We start from the raw sequence: 20885 nt of genomic DNA, 5'->3' as shown, positions 1-20885 counted from the left end.
CAGATTAACATTCATTATAGTTAAAAATCTTAATCCTCAATCTTCACCACACTACAGATTAAATATATTTAATAAATCTGGAGGTGTCACATTAATGATGCAGCAATGCCCTGCCTTCAGACCTTTGACTTTGATTGAAAGAAATAACTTGGGTTTATATACAATCTGTCATAATCTCAGTTCCAAAGCATTTTGCACCTAGTTAGGTCAGTCCCATTTAAAACGTGCTCACAGCTCAAATACATAGAGGTGTACAACTCAAACAGACCCTTCGGTCCATCTTGTCCGTGCTGACCAGATATCCTAAATCAACATAGTCTACTTGCCATCATTTGGTCCACATCCCTCCAAACCCTTCATATTCATGTATCCATCCAGATGCTGTTCTGATTGTAATTATAACAGCAAATAAGGCGATGAAATTGTACTGGTCTCCATCTTTGCTGACAGCTTCTTCCATACATGCACCACCCCCTCCGTGAAAATGCTGCCGTTTAGAACCCTTTTACATCTTTCCCCGCTCACCTTAAACCTATGCCCTCTAGTTTCTGTATCTTGGGGAAAAGACCTTGGCTATTCACCCTATCCATGCCCCTCTCAATTTTATAAACATCTAAGCTCACCCCTCAGCCTCTGATGCTCCAGTGAAAATAGTTCCAGCCTATTCAACCTCTCCAGCTTCAGCAATATGCTTGTAAATCTTTATTAAACTTTTTCAAGTTTCACAACATCTTTCCTGCAGCAGGGAGACCAGAATTGAACACAGATAATCAGAAAACAAAGAAAGAGCAAAGGAATAAATGGTTAAACCACGTGTTTAGATGATGGTGCTTCAGAGATAAATGTTGGACAAGACACCAATGAAATGTTGCTGTTTTTCATTCATGATGGGATCCTTCTAACTCAACGATTTCAGGATAGAGGCCTGGTTTAACCTCTCACCTGAAAGAGAGCACCTCCAAAGGTGCTTCCCTTCATTCTGCCCTGAAGAGTCAGCTCATACATCCAGACCTTTAACTTTGTTTATAAATCCAAGTTATTTCTGTCAATCAGTCAATCTGTGCATGTGGAGTCCGAGGAGATGGGAAAGTGCTAAATGAATTTTTTTGTCAGTATTCACACTAGAAAAAGACAATGTCGTCGAGGAGAATACTGGGATACAGGCTACTAGACTAGATGGGATTGTGATTCAAAAGGTGGCAGTATTAGCAGTTCTGGAAAGTGTAAAAATAGATAGGTCCCCTGGACTGGATGGGATTTATCCTTGTATTCTCTGGAAAGTCAGAGAGGAGATTGCAGAGCCTTTGGCTTTGATCTTTATGTCATTATTGTCTTCAGAAATAGTGCCAAAAGACTGGAGGATAGCAAATGTAGTTCCCTTGTTCAAGGAGAGTTGAGACAACCCTGATAATTATTGACCTGCAAGCTTTACTTTGGTTGTGGGTAAAGTATTGGAAAGGATTATAAGAGGTAGGATTATAATCATCTAGGAAGGAATAATTTGATTAGGGATAGTCAACATGGTTTTGAGAAGGGTAGGTCGTGCCTCACAAACCTTATTGAGTTATTTGAGAAGGTGACCAAACAGATGGATGAGGGTAAATCAGTTGATATAGTGTATATGGATTTCAGTAAGGCGTCTGCTAAGGATCCCCACGGTAGGGTGATTCAGCAGTTTGGATTAGAAATTAGTTAGTTGAAAGACAACAGAGGGTGGTGGTTGATGGGAAATGTTCATCCTGGAGTTCAGTTATTTGTGATGTACCGCAAGGATCTGTTTTGGGTCCACTGCTTTTTGTCATTTTTATAAATGACCTAGATGAGGGCGTAGAAGGATGGGTCAGTAAATTTGCGGATGACACTAAGGCCTGTAGAGTTGTGGATAGTGCCGAAGAATTTTGTAGGTTACAGAGGGACATAGATAAACTGCAGAGCTGGGCTGAGGGGTGGCAAATGGCGTTTAATGTGGAAAAGTGTGAGGTGATTCACTTTGGAAGGGGTAACAGGAATGCAGAGTACTGGGCTAATGGTAAGATTCTTGATGGTGTAGATGAGCAGAGAGATCTCTGTGTCCATGTACATAGATCCTTTAAAGTTGATAGGGTTTCCTTTATTGGTAGAGGGATTGAGTTTTGGAACAACGAGGTCATGCTGCAGCTGTACAAACCTCTGGTGCAGCCACACTTGGTGTATTGCGTACTGTTCTGGTCACCACATTATAGGAAGAATGTGGAAGCTTTGGAAAGGGTTCAAAGGAGATTTACTTGGATATCACCTGGTATGCAGGGAAGATCTTATGAGGAAAGGCTGAGAGACTTGAGGCTGTTTTCATTAGATGGAAAGTGGAGAGGTGACTTAATTGAGACATTAGATAATCAGAAGGTTAGAGAAGGTGGACAGCGAGAGCCTTTTTCCTGGGATGGTGATGGCTAACATGAGGGGATATATCTTTAAATTAAAGGATGATATATATAGGACAAAGGAAGTTTCTTTACTCAGACTAGTAGACTCTCTAACTTTAAGGGCATTTAAATGAACATTGTATAGACATATGGACAAGAATGGAATAGTGTAGGTTAAATGGGCTTCAGATTGGTTTCACAGGTCAGCGCAATATCAAGGGCCTGTACTGTGTTGTAATGTTCTATAACATTGAGTCATACTGCACAGAAACAGACCCTTCAGTCCAATCAGTCCATGCCGAACATAATCCCATACTAAACTACTCCCATGTGCCTACCCCTGGCCCATAACTTTTGAAACCTTTCCTTTTTATGTACTTATCCAAAATGTCTTTTAAATGCTGTAATCGTTCCCACATCCACATTTCCTCAGGATGTCATTACACATGCAAACCACCTTATGTAAAAAAATTTGCCCCCACACATTTTTAAATCTCTCTCCTCTCATCTTAAAAATGCACCCCCTCGTCTTGAAATCCACCATCTTAGAGAAAAGACATCTACCATTAACTAACAATACTCCTCATTATTTTATAAACTTCGATAAAGTTGCCTCTCAACTTCTTTTGCTCCAGTGAAAAGAGTCCCAGTCTATCCAGCACTTCTTTATAACTCAAATCTTCCAATCCCTGCAATCTCCTGGTAAATCTCTTCTGAACCTTCTCCAGCTTAATAACATCCTTCCTATAACTGGGCGACCAGAATTGGACACAATACTCCAGAAGAGGTCTCACCAATGTTACCAACCTCAACATGACTTCCCAACTCCTATTTCCAGACTGAGAATGAAAGCAAGCATGCTAAACCCCTTTTTAACCACGGTGGAACTGGGTTGGAAGCACCAATCTTCTTACTACGAAGTGAATGAGCCAACACTGAGCAACCAATCACCGACAAAAACTGATTATGGAACCCTCTCCCCCGGTCAAAATGTTTTCAAAATTAATGGGACAACAGGAGTATGAATAAAGTGGGCACACAAAAACAATTTTAAAGTTAGCTTTCTCAAATAAACAAACATTACAGTGTAGGGAACAGCAAAGAGATGATGTAAAAACATAAAGCAAGCAGAATTATTGAAAAACATGCTTCAAATTATTTCCATCATTTTGAACTATCATTTCACACTTTTTAATTGCCTATCTGCACACACCCCTTCTATAAAACCTTGCATCCTGTTGTTGTCTTCTGTCAATGTTTTCCATTCTAAATTCATATTTCCATATTTGTGCATTACAAAAAGAAATGCGCTTTCTGGATTAATTTACTTGCTTCTTGCTTTATATTGATGGCATTCCTACTGTTACAAGGCAGCTGAACTCCAATCACCAAGAGCCAGAGTATAGCAGATTCAGGAGCAATCTCTGGACACAGCTATTCCAATACTATACTGGCTAGTCTCTCATCTATCATCCTTTGCTGCCTATCGCTTAGCATTCCTCTGCTATCTTAGAAAGATCAAATCTCTGGATAGGTACCTCTCCTGATATCAGTAAGATCCCCTTTCAGCCATTAAGGTCACCTTAAAATATTGATCCAAAGAGTCATCTCTCTAAGTTCCATCACCTCCCCCTCCACTAAAAAAAGACTACATAAAATCCTTCCCTAACCATTTATATTAACATCTCCTAATGCGGCTCTTTATCAAATTTTGATAAATTAGAATATCCTTTATTGATAACGCTCCTGTCAAACAACTTGGGGCAGTTGACTATCCTCTATATCCCAAGAGGTTATTGCCCATGTTTATGGTGTCTACAACCAAACATTCCCTCTCAGCTGCAAAGCCCCTTGGTGGATGATCAATGGGTGGATGCATTAACCTTGCGAAGTGTGCATGGTCTCAGGGAAAATTAGAGGGAATGTAATCTAAAGCTACATCACAATCTTAGGATAAGAGATAAAAATTTTGTCGTGTTGTCTCGTCATCAGTATACCTTTAAGAGATATGCCCTCTACATAACGTTAGATTGGAGGGTATAGAGGTTGCATACTCCATCTTGCTTTAGGTTATGTGAGGCACGACACTCTACTGAAAGCTTGTTGCTTTGTTTAAACTACAGGAAGTCATTGGGTTGTGAACAGGTTGCATTCTGGAGTCCGTTTGCAAGTCAATTTGTATGCAAGTGGGAACACAGCACAAGACCATGTAAAGCAGCTGTTCCTAAATGAAATGTTCTTACCTTGGGTCTTCAAAATTACATCCACATATGGGATTGCAATTGTAAGTACAGGCTTTCAATAGTTGGATGTTCATAAATCAGGGATCCATGTACTGGCTTAATGAGTCGAGACAATTATGTGCCTCAGAATATTTTCTTGTACTCAATAGTTAGTTGCAATAAATGATAATTGGACTCTTCAATGCAACAATATCCATACCCAGTTTCACTCTGACATTTAGTCAGGCGATTTGGGCTTTGCTGGCTAGGACAGCATTTATTGTCCATCGCTAATTGCCCTTGTGGAGGTAAACTGCCTTCCTGAACCAACCATTAATTGTAGATATATCCACAGTGCTAGTTGGAAAGGAGTTCTGAATTTGTCCCAGTGACATTGAAGGAGTATTCCCCCAATTACCACTGACTCAAAAGCAAACAAAGAAAATATTGGTGAAACATGGGAGGTCTGGTAGCACCTATTGGGACAGAAACAAGGTTTCTGGTTTGAATCCAATATGACTCTTCTTTTGACATCTTACAATGTCCAGACCAGTCACACTCACACTCAGAGTTCAGCCTTTTTGTCCATTTTTGAACCAAAACTGTATAGAGGTCAAAAGCTGAGTGAGGCTGGGAGAATGCAAACGGAGCAGAATTTGCTGAGAAGCTGTTGGTTGATAACACTATTGATGGCCCCTTTAATCACTTTGCTGATGATCGGGATAGACTAATAAAAATAACCCCACCTGGCCAATTATCACCCTACCTTTATCTACAGGGGATACCCAGTCCATCTTCTACATTGCTGGGTAGATGTTGCTGTTGCAGATTTATTTGAATCAGACCATGGCAAGTTCCACAGCACAAGCATTCATGACTGTTGCAGGAATATTGTCAGGGGCCACAGCCTTTACACTGATCCAGTGCCTTTAGCCATTCTTTATAGTACATTGAGTGAATCAAGTTGACTGAATACTGGCACCTCCACTTTTGGGTACCTCTAAAGAGGTCGAGATGGATTATCTATTTAGCACATCTGATTGAAGATTATTTCAATGCATCATTAGCCTTATTGTTTGCACTGATGTGCTGGGCTCCTCAATCATTCAGATGGGGATATTTGTGATGCCATCTCCGCCATTAAGTTGTTTAATTGTTCACCACTTTTCACAACTTGTTGTGGCAGGACTGCAGAGCTTAAATCGGACCTATCACTCATGGAATCCTTAGTCCAGTCTATCACACATTATTTATGTCCTCTGATACACAAGCAGTCTAACAATGCAGCTTCACTGAGAGTTGACACTTCACTTTTAGGAATGCCAGATGCTACTCCTGGCATACCCTTCTGCACTCTTCACTGAACCACAAATGACTCCTTTGATGGCAAAGTGACACAGGGAGTATGCCAAGCTATAAGGCTGCAGACTGCATTGGAGTTCAATTCTGTTGATAATGATAACTCATAGCATTTCATGGATGCCCAGATTTGAATGGTTAGATCTATTTGAAATCTATCCCATTCAGACAGAGGTAATGCCAACAACGCAATGGAAGGTATTCTTATTGCAAAGATGGGACTTCATTGGAACTAAGACTGTGCGGTGGTCAGTCGTACTAATACAATTACGAGCACACCTGTACCAAATAGAATGGGGAGAATGAGATCCAACATGTTTTTCCCTCTCTTATTGATTTCCTCACCACCTACAACACACCCAGTCTAGCAACTATGCCTTTTAGGACTCAACTGCTCAGTCAATAGTAGAACATTACAGCACAGTACAGGCCCCTGATGTTGCGCTAACCTGAGAAACCAATCTGAAGCCCATCTAACCTACACTATTCCATTTTCATCCATATATCTATCCAATGACCATTTAAATGCCCTTAAAGTTGGCGATCCACGGCCCTACTACTGCGTAAAGAAACTACCCCTGACATCTGTCCTGTATCTATCATCCCTCAATTCAAAGCTTTGTCCCCTAGTGTTAGCCATCACCATCTGAGAAAAAAGGCTCTCACTGTCCAACCGATCTAAGTCTGATTATATTGTCTCGATTAAGTCACCTCTCAACCTTCTTCTCTCTAACAAAAACAACCTAAAGTCCCTCGGCCTTCCCTCATAAGACCACAATGGTGCTGAACAATCTTGAGGTGGTCCTGGTGGCGAGCAACACTTGGGCCTCTGAATTACTAGTTCAGCAACAACACCATTGTGTCATGGCCTCCAGCCCAAATGACAAATAACATATGCCTGGGTGTATTACAGAAAACACTGCATTAAATTTACACCACATTAAAAGCGGAGAGGAGAAATCTCTTCACTCGGTGTTAGGAATCTTTGAAATTCAGAAACCTACGATGCAATGAATGAGATTGTCTTATTGTACAAAAATCTAGCAATCAACGGTTATTGAGATAGGGCAGACAAGTTGAGCTGTGGTAAAAAGGTATGACCAGTTGAATGGTGGAGCAGCCTCCAGGGGCTACACAGACCTGTATCTTCTGTTTCTTGCCCTTATATAGACAAACACAAGTCCTTGTCTGTAGCAGTTGTAGACTTTCCAAAAGCACTTCTGAGAGTGGTTCGAAAGCCATCACAAAATGAAGTTTCTACAGCAATACTGTCAGTAGTCTCAAATTAAAAGGAAATAGCTACAAGATTTACTCTAAGATACAAGGCAGTTTGCTATCGCGTGCATATTCCACAGCCTGCAGCTAGCTTTGAGTTCCTCCAACTTTAACTTCAAATGACCTTCATTCACTGCTTTGTACAAAATAGCAATTGTAGCTGAGCGAAGGTGATAGGGATTCATTTCTCCCGTGAATACCTCAACACTGTCATCAAGCCAGTCTAATGGCCAATTTGCTTTTCTTGGCACTGTAAAAAGGAAGAGATTTGTGTGCAATTAAATATACATTATTTGGAGTAAACACCTTCACTGATTGCTCTAAGAGCTGTAAACTGATGCAAAAAGACAAAGATAAGCTGCTAATCAGTTTATAGACCACAAAAAAAAAGGAGCGATAGTGATCATCCTTTGAACTAGAAATAACAATTAGGCCAAAGAGTTGGTCAAACATCTTTGCACCTTCTCACTGGCTTGGAATTTATAGCCTCAACTTGCACAATTGCAAATTGTACTCCGCGTGCCAGATGGTCTGAACTAAATTAGTCTCTTCCCAAATGAAATGTAAAGTGTGACGAGGATCCTAATTGTGGAGTTGCCAAGTGGCTTGCTCCCTCGTCCTGCTTCCTGAAGAAGGGCTTATGTCCGAAACGTCGATTCTCCTGCTCCTTTGATGCTGCCTGACCTGCTGCGCTTTTCTAGCAACACATTTTTCAGCTATGGTCTCCAGCATCTGCAGTCCTCACTTTTTCCCTCGTCCAGATACCCTGGTGCAGCGGGTAGAAGGAGTTGGGCAACAAAAACATTAAGAGGGATTTAGTCTGACACACGAACAATCAGGGAATAGAGGAACAGGGACTGTGCACAGGCAAGTTGGATTAGCTTAGAATGGTATCACAGTCAGTACAGACACGATGAGCTGAAAGGCTCATTCCTGTGCTGCAAGGCTCATTCCTGTGCTGCACTGTTCTACGTTCTTTAGGTCATCACTTTTTAAGAGATAAACGGGTCATATTTCTTCAGACTTTGCTCGAAATCCAATATCTGGCTTTAGGAAGGATAAAGGATATTGCTAGCCTTTTTCTCCACTGCCTTCAAGGATTAAATATCTCTCACATTCAGCTTGCAAGTGATCTAGCCTTTAGGACTGAAATGTGGAGACTTTTTTCCTTAAAATAAAAACAAACAAACAAACAAACATTCTCGGGATGTGGCTATTTATTGCCCAGACGGCAGTTAAGAGTAAAAAACGCAGTGTGGAGTCACATGTAGGTAGATTCCTCTCCAAAGGGCACTGGTGAACCAGAAGGATTTTTCTGAAAAATGGACATTAGACTCTTAATTCCAGATTTTTATTGACTTCAAATCCCACCATCACCATGCCAGAATCTGAACAGAGGTCCTGTGAACATCACTTGGGTCTAATAGTCTAGCTGTAATACCACTGGGCCATTATCTCCCCCTTCACTCAAACTTGCGAATCTTCAAAACTCTACTCCAGATAATAAATTAATACTTTTTGGATTCTCCGGCAACTAAGTGATATGAAGTAAGGCAGGAAGGTGAAATAGAGGTAACAGGACAGCTATAACCACATTAAATAAAAAAAAGTGGCAAATGGAAGTATTTGGTTACTCCTCTATATCAGATTATGGAAATAAATACGAGCTCTTTGTAGCAGTGAAAGACTTTCTGAAAAAGAAAACAAAAATGCCAACAGCAGTAAACAATTAAGAGGCAATTGCTAGGGGACATACTGAGACGCTGTATAAGGTAGGTTTGCTTTCTTGTGTATACTGCATCGCCTGTAGCTGCTTTAGGCTCCTTAACCTCGATCAATGGACTTCCCTTGTTTTTCCACCATGTACATCTCAGCCGTGTCATTGAGTCTAATGATCAATTCAATTTCCTTAACAAAACGGGAGAGATTTTTACACAATTAAGAATATACCATCTGGAATTAAAATCTTCACTGTTTGCTGTTTTAAATACAGAAACTGATTCAAAAAATAAAGATAAGCTGCTGATTTGTCCCTTCAGGTCTTTAAACCAAAGATGATAATTTCGTTTTGAACTAGAAATAACAATTAGGGCAAGAATTTGCCAAGTACCTCCAAACTATCTCCTGGATCTCGAATTTATACCACTAACTGGAAACACATTTGTAGATTGTACTCTGCATGCCCAATAATGGCTCTGGTTTGAATTAAATTAGTGGCTTCTCCTGAACAAATGCACAACATGATTAAGTTCCTAACTAGTGAGCGACTGAGTCATTCACTCTCTCCTCCAACTATCCCAGTACAACTTGGAGTGTTACATATTTAACTTTATTGCCTTTGGTTTATTAACAATCCCATTTGCCCGCACAGATATTGCGAAAGATCCTATGACACGTATTTTTGAGAAGAGCCAGACCATACTTGTGGAATTCTCCTCAGAGCCCTAATGGTAAAATTAGATAAATCTATTAAGATTAATGTTCATGGGATCTTGTTGTGCACAAATTCAGTGCTGCGTTTACCACCTAACAAAGTGCTTCATTGGGCAGAAAGTATTTTGGATTCTACAAGTCATGAAGACTAGCATAAAGAAAAGAAAGTCATTTTTTTTCTAGGGATAATGTAGACCACTTTTTCAAAAAATAATTCATACAATGTGGTATTACTGGCTAGATCAGCATTTATGGCCCATCCCTAATTACCCTCAAGTAGTTGGTGGGAGTTGTCCTTTTGAACTGCAGCTGTCACATGGTCTAAGTAAACGTACAACGCTGTTGGGGAAGGAGTTCCAGAATTTAGACTGAGTAATACTGAAGGAATGGTGATTACTTCCAACTCTGAACGACAAGAGGCTTGGAGGAGAAGTTGCAGGTGATGACATTCCTACACATCCCCTGCCCTTCTGGAGAATAGAGATCATGTGTCTGGAATGTTTTTTTGATCACAGCTTAGTGAGTTGTTGCGCTGCATCTTGTAGATGAAACACACTGTTGGCATTGAGAGCTGGTGGTGGAGAGGATGCACATTGGCTACCCATCTAACACTTGCAATCAATGAACTGTTTTGTCCTGGATGATGTTGAGCTTCTTGAGTGTTGTTGAAGCTGCATTCCTCCAGATAAGTGGAGACTATTCCATCAAACTCCTGACTTGTGTCTTGCAGATGGTGGACAACTTGGGGAGTCAGCAGCAATTTACTCACCACAGAATTCCCAATGTTGCCACTATATTTATATGATTTGTCCAGTTCAGTTTCTGGTCAATGGTAACCCCCAAGATGTTGATAGTGAGAAATTCAGTGATGGTAATGCTATTGAATAGCAAGGGGTGACAATTGGTTCGCCTTGTTGGATATGATCATTCCCTGGCAATTTCTACTTGCAATAGAGCTGCCCAAACATGAATTTCATCCAGGTTTTTCTGCTTATGAACAGGGACTGCTTCAGTATGCGAGGAGTCATGAATGATGCTGAGCATCATTCCAGATGTATTCATGTCTGTTTTCTGACATTAGGGATCAGTCTGTTAATTAAACCGTAAGCAGATAGAAAGTATATCACATGGTAAGTTGATGAATAAAACTGAACAAATGCAAGAGATCATGACTTTATGACTGAGATGAGGAGAAATTTCTTCACAGAAGGGTCGGTACATAATTAGTATGCATTCAGGAATATGACTGCAATACTTTTTAGACAGTCAGACAATCAAGGAATAAGGGCAGAGGAGAAAGGTGGAGTTGAGCCAAAAGATAAGCTGTAACCTAATTAAGTGGCTCTTTGTAACAGTGGAAGATGATCTTAAAAAGACAATACAAATACTATCACAGTACCTTCAAATTGAAAGGAAATTGCTAGAAGATTTACGCAGAGATAGAAGATTTGCTACCTCATGCATATTGTACAACCTGCAACTAGCTTTTGGGTCCTTAAACACTAGCATCAATAAACTTCAATCACACTTTGCACAAATTAGGGACTGCAACCAAGTGAAGGCGTGAGGAATATGTGTGTGTTCACTGTGGAGAAGCATCAGCCTGGACATTGGTGCTTGGTGGTCAACTTGCCTCTTTTGGCACTATGAAAATGTGTTGCTGGAAAAGCGCAGCAGGTCAGGCAGCATCTAGGGAACAGGAAAATCGACGTTTCGGGCATTAGCCCTTCTTCAGGATGCTGCCTGACCTGCTGCGCTTTTCCAGCAACACATTTCCATCTCTGATCTCCAGCATCTGCAGACCTCACTTTCTCCTCTTTTGGCACTATAAAAAGGAAGAGATTTTCACAAATGGAAGCACATTATCTGGAATAAATTACTTCATCGTTTGCCCTGCTAAATGCCATAAACTGATGCAAACGATAAAGATGAATTGCAGATCAGTTTATAGAGTGATAAAGCATTTCAGATAACAATCGCCCTCTGAACAATAAATAACAATTAGGTCAAGAGTTGATCAACTTTATTCTCTCCACATGACATCAAGAAAAAGGAAATAGCCCCTGACAATACTTTGGCATCGTAATGAAGATCTGTGTTCTAGAACTAGTTGGGCCTGGATGTAGGTTTGCTCACTGAGCTGGAAGGCTTGTTTTCAGCTGTTTCATCACCATACTAGGTAACATCATCAGTGAGCCTCCAGATGAAGCTCTGGTGACATGGCCCGCTTTCTACTTAAGTGTTTAGGTTTCCTTGGGTTGATGATGTAATTTCCTGTTTTTTTCTCAGGGGTGGTAAATGGGATCCAAGTCAATGCGTTTATTAATAGAGTTCTGGTTGGGTGACATGCTTCCAGGAATTCTCGTGTCTCTCTCTATTTGGCTTGTCCTAGGATGGCTGCCTTGTCCCAGTTGAAGTGGTGTCCTTCTTCATCTGTATGTAAAGATACTAATGAGAGTGGGTCATGTCATTTTGTGGCGAGTTGATGTTAGTGTATCCTGGTGGCTAGTTTTCTGTCTGTTTGTCCAATGTAGTATTTGTTACAATTCTTGCAAGGTATTTTGTAAATAACATTAGTTTTGCTTGTCGTCTGTATAGGGTGTTTCAAGTTCAGTAGCTGCTGTTTTAGTGTTGGTGGGTTTGTGGGACACCACGATGCCAAGAGGTCGGAGTAGTCTGGCAGTCATTTACGAGAGGTCTTTGATGTAGGGGAGAGTGGCTAGGGTTTCTAGACGTGTTTTGTCTGTTGTTGGGGTTTGTTCCTAAGAAATCTGTGGACTGTGTTCATTGAGTGCCCATTCTTTTTGAATGTGCTGTAGAGGTGATTTTCCTCTGCGCTGCGGTGTGTGGTGACTCGTTGAAATAATGTTCTAATGCAGCTTTGTTTGCAGGTGTTGGGATGGTTGCTTCTGTTGTTCAGTATTTGGTCACAATGTGTTGTTTTCCTGTAGACACTGGTTTGAAGTTCCCACTTTGGCATTCGCTCTACTGTGACATCTAGGAATGGCAATTTGTTGTTGTTTTCCTCCTCTTTAGTGAATTTTATGCCAGTAAGGATATTATTGATGGTCTTGAAGGTTTCCTCTAATTTGTTTTGTTCAGAGATGACAAAGGTGTCAGCCACGTGGCAGACCCAAAGTTTGGGTTGGATGGTTGGCAGGCCTGGTACCACATACCAACACTTACAAGTGGCGATAGACCCAACCCCATAACTAGAGAACCAAATCACAGCTCTACTCAAAAAGACTTCAGAAATCTGGACCAATACTTAAGACCAATTTCCAAAAATTGAAACCAGACGGATCGAACACACCACGTTTCTACAGATTACCCAAAATTTACAAATCAGGAGCCCTCCCTCAGATCCATTGTCTCGCTACCTGGAACATCAACTTACAAATTGGTCAACGAGTTACACCAAAGACTAAAAGACTTAAAGACTCACGCCCTCCACTCCATCCATCCAAGAATTCCTGAAGACCAAAGACACCAACATATAGAAGAGGATGAAATAATGGTCTCCTTTGACCTAACAGCACCATTCACATCCATCAACAACAACCTGGCCAAGGAAACACTGACTACGCTATTAGAAGAACCAAAGACATACACCAAACACCACCAACTTCATCAGCAAGGACAATGTCGTCAAGCTAGCGGACCTATGCCTTACCACCCACTTCACCTTCAACAACAAAACCTACAGCCAAACCAATGGAACACCCATCGGATCTCCAATATCAGGGTTTTTAAGCAGAGGTAGTAATGCAGAGACTCGAACAAACAGCTCTGCCAACCATCCAACCCAAGCTTTGAGTCCACCACGTGGATGACACCTTTGTCATCACTAAACAAAACAAATTAGAGGAAATCTTCAAGATCATCAACAATACCCTTACTATCATAAAATTCACTAAAGAGGAGGAAAGGGTGTAGATTTGCTCGCTGAGCTGTAGGTTTGATATCCAGACGTTTCATTACCTGGCTAGGTAACACCAGTGGCAACCTCCTAGTGAAGCGAAGCGGTTGTCTCCTGCTTTCTATTTATATCTTTCTCCTGGATGGGGTTCCTGGGGTTTGTGGTGATGTCATTTCCTGTTCGTTTTCTGAGGAGTTGATAGATGGCATCTAGATCTATGTGTTTGTTTATGGCGTTGTGGTTGGAGTGCCAGGCCTCTAGGAATTCTCTGGCATGTCTTTGCTTAGCCTGTCACAGGATAGATGTGTTGTCCCTGTCAAAATGGTGTTTTTTTTCATCCGTGTGTAGGGCTACGAGGGAGAGAGGGTTGTGTCTTTTTGTGGCTAGCTGGTATTAGTGTATCCTGGTGGCTAACTTTCTTCCTGTTTGTCCTACGTAGTGTTTGTGGCAGTCCTTGCATGGAATCTTGAAGATGACGTTGGTTTTTTTCCATGGGTTGTACTGGGTCTTTTAAGTTTTAGTTTTTGTTTGAGAGTGTTGGTGGGTTTATGTGCTACTAGGATTCCGAGGGGTCTTAGTAGTCTGGCTGTCATTTCTGAGACTTCTTTAATGTATGGTAAGGTGGTTAGGGTTTCTGGCTGTGTTTGGTCTGCTTGTCGTGGTTTGTCCTTCAGGAATCTGCGCACTGTATTTTTTGAGTATCTGTTCTTCTTGAATACGTTGTACAGGTGGTTCTCCTCTCTTTTCCGAAGTTCATCTGTGCTGCAGTGTGTGGTGGCTCATTGGAATAGTGTTCTGATACAGCTTTGTTTGTGTGTGTGGGTGGTTGCTGGTGTAGTTAAGTATTTGGTCAGTGTTTGTCGGTTTTCTGTATACGCAGGTTTGTAGTTCTCCGTTGTCCTTTCTTTTGACTGTGACGTCCAGGAATGAGAGTTTGTTGTCGGTTTCTTCCTCCTTGGTGAACTGTATGCCTGTGAGGGTGTTGGTGATGTTAAATATCTCTTCTATCTTGTTTTGGTTTGTGATGACAAAGGTGTCATCTACGTAGTGGACCCAGATTTTTGGTTTTATGGTTGGTAGGGCTGTTTGTTCTAGCCTTTGCATTACAGCTTCTGCTACGAGTTCTGATAGCGGAGATCCCATGGGTGTGCCGTTGGTTGTTTGTAGATTATGTTATTGAGGGTGAAGTGGGTGGTGAGGCACAGGTCCTCTAGCTTCATGATGTTTTCATTGGTAATGTGATTGATGGCAGTTGGGGTGTGTGTGATGGTCTCTTCTAAAAGTGTGGTACGTGTTTCCTTTGCTAGGTCGATGTTGATGGAGGTGAACAGTGCTGTTACGTCGAATGAGATCATTGTTTCGTCTTCCTCTATTTTGGTGTTTTTGATGATTTTTAGGAATTCCTGGGTGGAGTGGATGGAGTGCTGTGATACTTCTACTAGGTATTTCAGTCTTGCGTGTTGTTCTTTGGCCAGTCTGTAAGTTGGTGTTCCGGGTAGTGAGACTATGGGTCTGAGGGGGGGCTCCTGGTTTATGGATTTTTGATAGTCCGTAGAAGCGTGGGGTGTCGGTCCCATCTGGTTTCATTTTCTGGAATTCTTTAATTGGAAAACAACAAACTGCCAAACCTAGATGTCACAGTAGAGAAAACAGCCAATGGGGAGCTTCAAACTAGCGTCTCTAGGAAAACAACATATACGGACCAAATACAGAACTACAGAGGCAACCATTCCAACACCCACAACCCACAAAATCACCTAGACAGTGTTTTCAAAAAGGACAGGTACCCAATGAACACAGTCCGCCGATTTCTCAGGAACTAACCCCAACAACGTGACAAAACACGTCCATAAACCCTAGCCACTCTTCCCCTACATCAAAGACATCTCAGAAATGACTGCCAGACCACTCAAACCTCTTGGCATTATGGTGTCCCACAAACCCACCAACACACAAGCTAATGAACTTGAAAGACCCTATACAGACAACAAAACTAATGTCATTTACAAAATACCTTGCAAGAACTGTAACAAACACTACATTGGACAAACAGACAGAAAACTAGCCACCAGGATACACGAATATCAACTCCCCACAAAAAGACATGACCCACTCTCACTAGTATCCTTACATACAGATGAGGAAGGACACCACTTTGACTGGGCCAACACATCCATCCTAGGACAAGCCAAACAGAAACACACATGAGAATTCCTAGAAGCATGGCATTCCAACCAGAACTCTATCAACAATCACAGACTTAGATCCCATTTATCACCCCGAGAAAAAGAACAGGAAATGCCACCACCACAGGAAATGACATCACTCACCCAAGGAAACCGAAACACAAATAGAAAGTAGGCCATGCCACCAGTGCTTCATCACTGTTATTTAATATGGTGATGAAACGTCTGAAAGCGAACCTTCTAGCTCAGCAAGCAAACGTACATCCCGAACCTCAACCCGAGTTGCAAATCTTCTCAAAACTCGCTAACTAGTTGGGCCCTTAATCAAACTGTTCCAGTGCAGTTACAACAATCACATCAACCAACAATGTGAAAAATTGCCCAGCTATGCCTTGTCTACAAAACGTCGGACAAATTCAACCGAGTCAATTACTGCTCTTGTCTACTCTCAGTCCTTAGCAAAGTGGTGGAACACACAAATGGAATAGGCCTCTTGGTTCTCATTCATCCTCATTGCCTCAGACTCCCTTACTAACAAGAACTTTACCTACATTAAAAAAAAACAGTAGATGCTGTAAATTGGAAACAAAAAGGGAGAAATTGCTGGAAAAGTTCAGCAGGTCTGGCAGCATCAGTGGAGAGAAATCAGAGTTAACGTTCCAAGGAAGGGTCACAACCCAGAACATTAGCTCTGATCTCTCTCTACCGATGCTGCCAGGTTTGCTGAGTTTTTCCAGCAACTTCTGTTTCCATTTAAGAACTTATCAATATCTACCTTAAAATATTCAATAAGAGCACTTGTGCTTCATTCTGAGGCATAGTTTCAAAGTCACATTACATCAAAAAAATCCCCTCATCTCTACTCTAAAAGGATGACAAAATTCTGGACTGATCCAAACGTCCTTTGCACATTCATCTTGTCAAGACCGCTCAGAATCCTACATAATTCAATGATGTCATCTCTCACTGTTCTGAACTAAATGAAAATAGGCCCAATCTTTTCGTACACGACAATCTGCTCATTCCAGGAATCAATCTGGTAATCAATCTATACAGAAACAAAAAAAAAATGCAGATGCTGGAATCCAAGGTAGACAAGCAGGTGGCTGGAAGAAAGCAGCAAGCCAAGCAGCATCAGAAGATCATGTCTTTACACCCTTCCTTATGCAAAGTGACCAAGATGTGGTCTCATCAACGCCCTATATAAGTAACTCTTATATTCAGTTACTCTAGTCATAAAGGATAGAAATCCATTGGCCTTCTTTATCACTTGCCGCACTAGTGTATTAACTTTTGTCACTTAAGCAGTCAAAAACCTGGATCCCTCCGTCCCTCAGAATTCTCTAATTCCTCACCATTTAAACAATGTTATTCTTTTATTCTTCCTATCAACATGAACAACTTCACTTCGCTCTCCATTATATTCCACCTACCAGATTTTTGCCCACTGACATAAAATGAGTCTAACTGGTCTACAACTTGTAGTGTCATATTCACAATATATTTTCCGACCTGTCTTGGCGTCATCTGAAAATTTAGCAATCATGTCCTCAAGCCCTACATCCAAATTATCAAAATAAATTATTAAAGGTTGAGAGCCCAACACAGACATCTGTGGGACCCCACTCATCATATCCTGCCAATCTGAAAAAGACCCATTTATGCATGGGCCAATGGGCTGAGAAGTGGCTGATGGAGTTTAATTTAGATAAATGTGAGGTATTGCATTCTGGAAAAGCAAATCTTAACATTAAGTGTATAAATCCTGCTAAGTCCTAGGGAGTGTTGCTGAACAGAGACACCTTGGAGTGCAGGTTCATAGCTCCTTGAAAGTGGAGTTGCAGGTAGATAGGATAGTGAAGGCGATGCTTGGTATGCTTTCTTTTATTGGTCAGAGTATTGGGTTCAGGAGTTGGGCGGTCATGTTGTGGCTGCACATGATCATTGACTTTAGTTGGGCCACTTTTGGAATATTGCATGCAATTCTGGTCTCCTTCCTATTGGAGTGAACGGGTTCAGGAAAGATTTACAAGGATGTTGCCAGGGTTGGAGGATTTGAGCTACAGGGAGAGGTTGAGAATAGGCTAGGGCGATTTTCCCTGGAGCATCAGAGGCTGAGGGGTGACCTTACAGAGGTTTATAAAGTCATGAGGAGCATGGAAAGGATAAATAGACAAGATCTTTTCCCTGGGGTGGGAGAGTCCAGAACTGGAGGACATAGGTTTAGGGTGAGAAGGGAAAGATATAAAAGAGACCCAAGGGGCAACTTTTTCACTCAGAGGGTGGTACTTGTACCTAATGAACTGCCAGAGGAAGTAACATTTAAAAGGCGTCTGGATGGGTATATGAATAGAAGGGTTTGGAGGGATATGGGTCGGGTGCTACCAGGTGGGACTAGATTGGGTTGGGATATCCGGTCGGCATGGACGGGTTGGACCGAAGGGTCTGTTTCCATGCTGTACATCTCTACGACTCTATGCATATTCTCTATTTTCTTTCAACCAGCCAAGTTGAAAGAAAATAGAGAATATGCTAACATGTTTACCCCTGAACCCAAGAGATCCTACTTTGCGCAATAACTTTATATGTGGAACTTTGTCAAATACGTTCTGAAAATCCTAGTGCAGTCCGACAATGGGATCCCCTTTACCCAGAGCACATTTTAACCTTTCAAAGAAATCCAATAAATTGGTTAAACATGATTTTCCTTTCACAAAACCATGTTGACTCTTCCAGGTTACTTTGATTATTTCCAAGTGGCCATTATCACACCCTCCCCATGATAGGCCTTGAGCTAACTGGGCTATACCTACCTTGCTCCCTCTTTGCTTCCATAAACAGGTAACATTTGCTATTTTCAAGTTTCATGGAACTTTCCATAATTAGTGAATTTAGGAAAATTACCACTAATACATCCACTACCTCATTAGCCACATCCCTCAAAACCACAAGATGGAATCCATCAGGAACCAGAGAGTTATCAACCTTAGCTCCTTTAGTTTGCTCTGTATAGCTTCCCTCGTGATGATTTCAACAAGTTCCCCTCTTCCACCAACCTTTTGATATATGGGTTTCATTGGGATGCTTTTCCATGCTTTAATATGAACAGAGGGGGAAAATATTTGTTCATTTCATCTGCCATTTCCTTACCAACTTCTGTTGAAGGCCAACACTCACTCTACTCTCTTCCCTTTTAGATACTAGTAGAAACTCTTACTTACTGTTTTCACATTTCTAGCTTTCTCTCATGCTTTAATTCATTTGTCCTTTTAGTCCTTCTCTGCTCTTCTTTGTGTTCTGACCTGTCATCTGACCGGACACTCCCTTCACACAATGATATACTTTTTCTTTAAGTTTGATGCTCTCATTAACTTTAGATCCTCACAGATGATGGGTGAATGTTTTATACTAGGAAGGTACTTATTCTGAAATATCCCTTAATGTGTGCCACAGATTCTCTACTGATCTCTTTGTCTCAAATCACACTTCACTTCAGCCAGCTCAGCTTTCATGCCCAAATTGTTGACTTTTTAAGTTTAATTTTTAATCATAGACCCCTTTTCTCCCTTCCAAACGGGATGTAATTCTGATTATATTATGATCGCTGCTAGCTAGAGATGCCTTTAAGGTGTCATGTCTCACCCATAGCGAGAGCTGGACAAATTTTCCATGTCAGCAACATCAAAGGGAAGTTCCACGGAACAATCGCTGCAACAACACCTGAATAAAGAGGAAGGAAAATGTTTGTCATTAAACGGTGTAACAAAACATAACAGGACATTCAAAGATTTTGCAACCTTCACTGTGCAGAACCATGACATTTTTGCATAGCATATAAACCTTCGTCAAAGGTGAAAAACTATCTACTGCAAAAGCAATTGATTTAAGATTACACAAATGGGAGATAGTTGGCAGAGAGGATTTTACAAAAAGAATACAGCATCTCTGCTGTCTGTAATAATCCTCTCATCTAAACTAGTTTTAGGTGATGAATGCTACTTATGTTCTTAAAATGCTCAGTTTTAAGATATCCCACCTCCTTGTAGATACACTTACTCAACTGAATTTGATACTCATTTTTCCAGCACCATGAAGGTGCCATAAGGGAGCATGGTGTGGAAAATGGCATGGATAGCACTGGTAGAACAGGCAAGCTCCTCCAAGGTTAGGTGGAATGTACAAAACTATGCATGATCCAAGTAGGCTTGATGAGGTCAAGTTAATTGTGTGTATCACTTGTTGCTGCTGATCTAGGAGTCCTAAATGGAGCAGTATAAAAGGAGATTACTGGTATTTCTAAATCATACTTTGTCTAGGGTAACTTTATCGGAGTCTAAGCTAGGACATGACAGAACGCTATGTATTCAGCTCATGTTGTACTTTCCCTGGGAGTGTTTGATGAGAACAGCATGGAGGGAACTTTATTCTGTATCTAAACCCCATGCAGTGGCTGCTCTGTGAGTCTTTCAGTTTGACTCTAACTAAGTCCATGTTGCAGGGGTTTGTACTACTGATGCCTTTGTGGAAAGTGAAAGGTCAGATTTGGTTGAGGGTGGTCACATGACACAACCCAGCTTAGCTTTGGTGCTTTTCTTTCATGATCAAAGAGTTTGACAACAAACCCTACACACCTCAGGCATTTGTAAGTCCTACTGCTATTCCTTCATTTTATGGTCTATTGGGGATGAGGCAGAAGAATGGAATTGAGGATTATCAGATCAACCAACTCATTGAATGGTGGAGCCGATTAAATGGGCCGAATTGCCTACTGCTGCTCCAATGAGTTGTGGCTACTTGAATGTGGTGCATTGTTGGATCACTGGTATGTGACAGTCCACTTGAACACAACTCTCTGCCTTCAAACGGAGGTAGGAGGAGGACATTTGACAGAACTAAACCAACAAAAATACTGTTGGTAGCAATTTGCTAGTCAGGCAGTGCCCTGAGGACTGTCTCCTCCTCTGCTGAAACAACCACATCACAATGGGTGGCACAGTGGCTCAGTAGTTAGCACTGCTGCCTCACAGCACCAGAGTCCCAGGTTCGATTCCAGCCTCGGGCAACTGTCTGTGTGGAGTTTGCATGTTCT

The 20885-nt window shown here is 41.3% G+C and overlaps 1 protein-coding gene across 2 annotated transcripts in view; it reads right to left on the bottom strand.

Annotated features, from left to right (window-relative positions):
• Nucleotides 1–20885, bottom strand: part of aldh16a1 (aldehyde dehydrogenase 16 family, member A1) — an 81352-nt gene that overhangs the window by 43098 nt on the left and 17369 nt on the right. For both annotated transcript variants that reach the window (XM_043679625.1, XM_043679624.1), the window contains exon 5: nucleotides 19439–19516. In XM_043679625.1, the coding sequence (XP_043535560.1) occupies nucleotides 19439–19516 (78 nt within the window). The remainder of the gene's footprint in view (nucleotides 1–19438; nucleotides 19517–20885) is intronic.

This window comes from Chiloscyllium plagiosum, chromosome 39 (assembly GCF_004010195.1).
Source record: "Chiloscyllium plagiosum isolate BGI_BamShark_2017 chromosome 39, ASM401019v2, whole genome shotgun sequence".
NCBI lineage: Eukaryota > Metazoa > Chordata > Chondrichthyes > Orectolobiformes > Hemiscylliidae > Chiloscyllium > Chiloscyllium plagiosum.
This window is presented reverse-complemented; position numbering and strand designations above follow the sequence as displayed.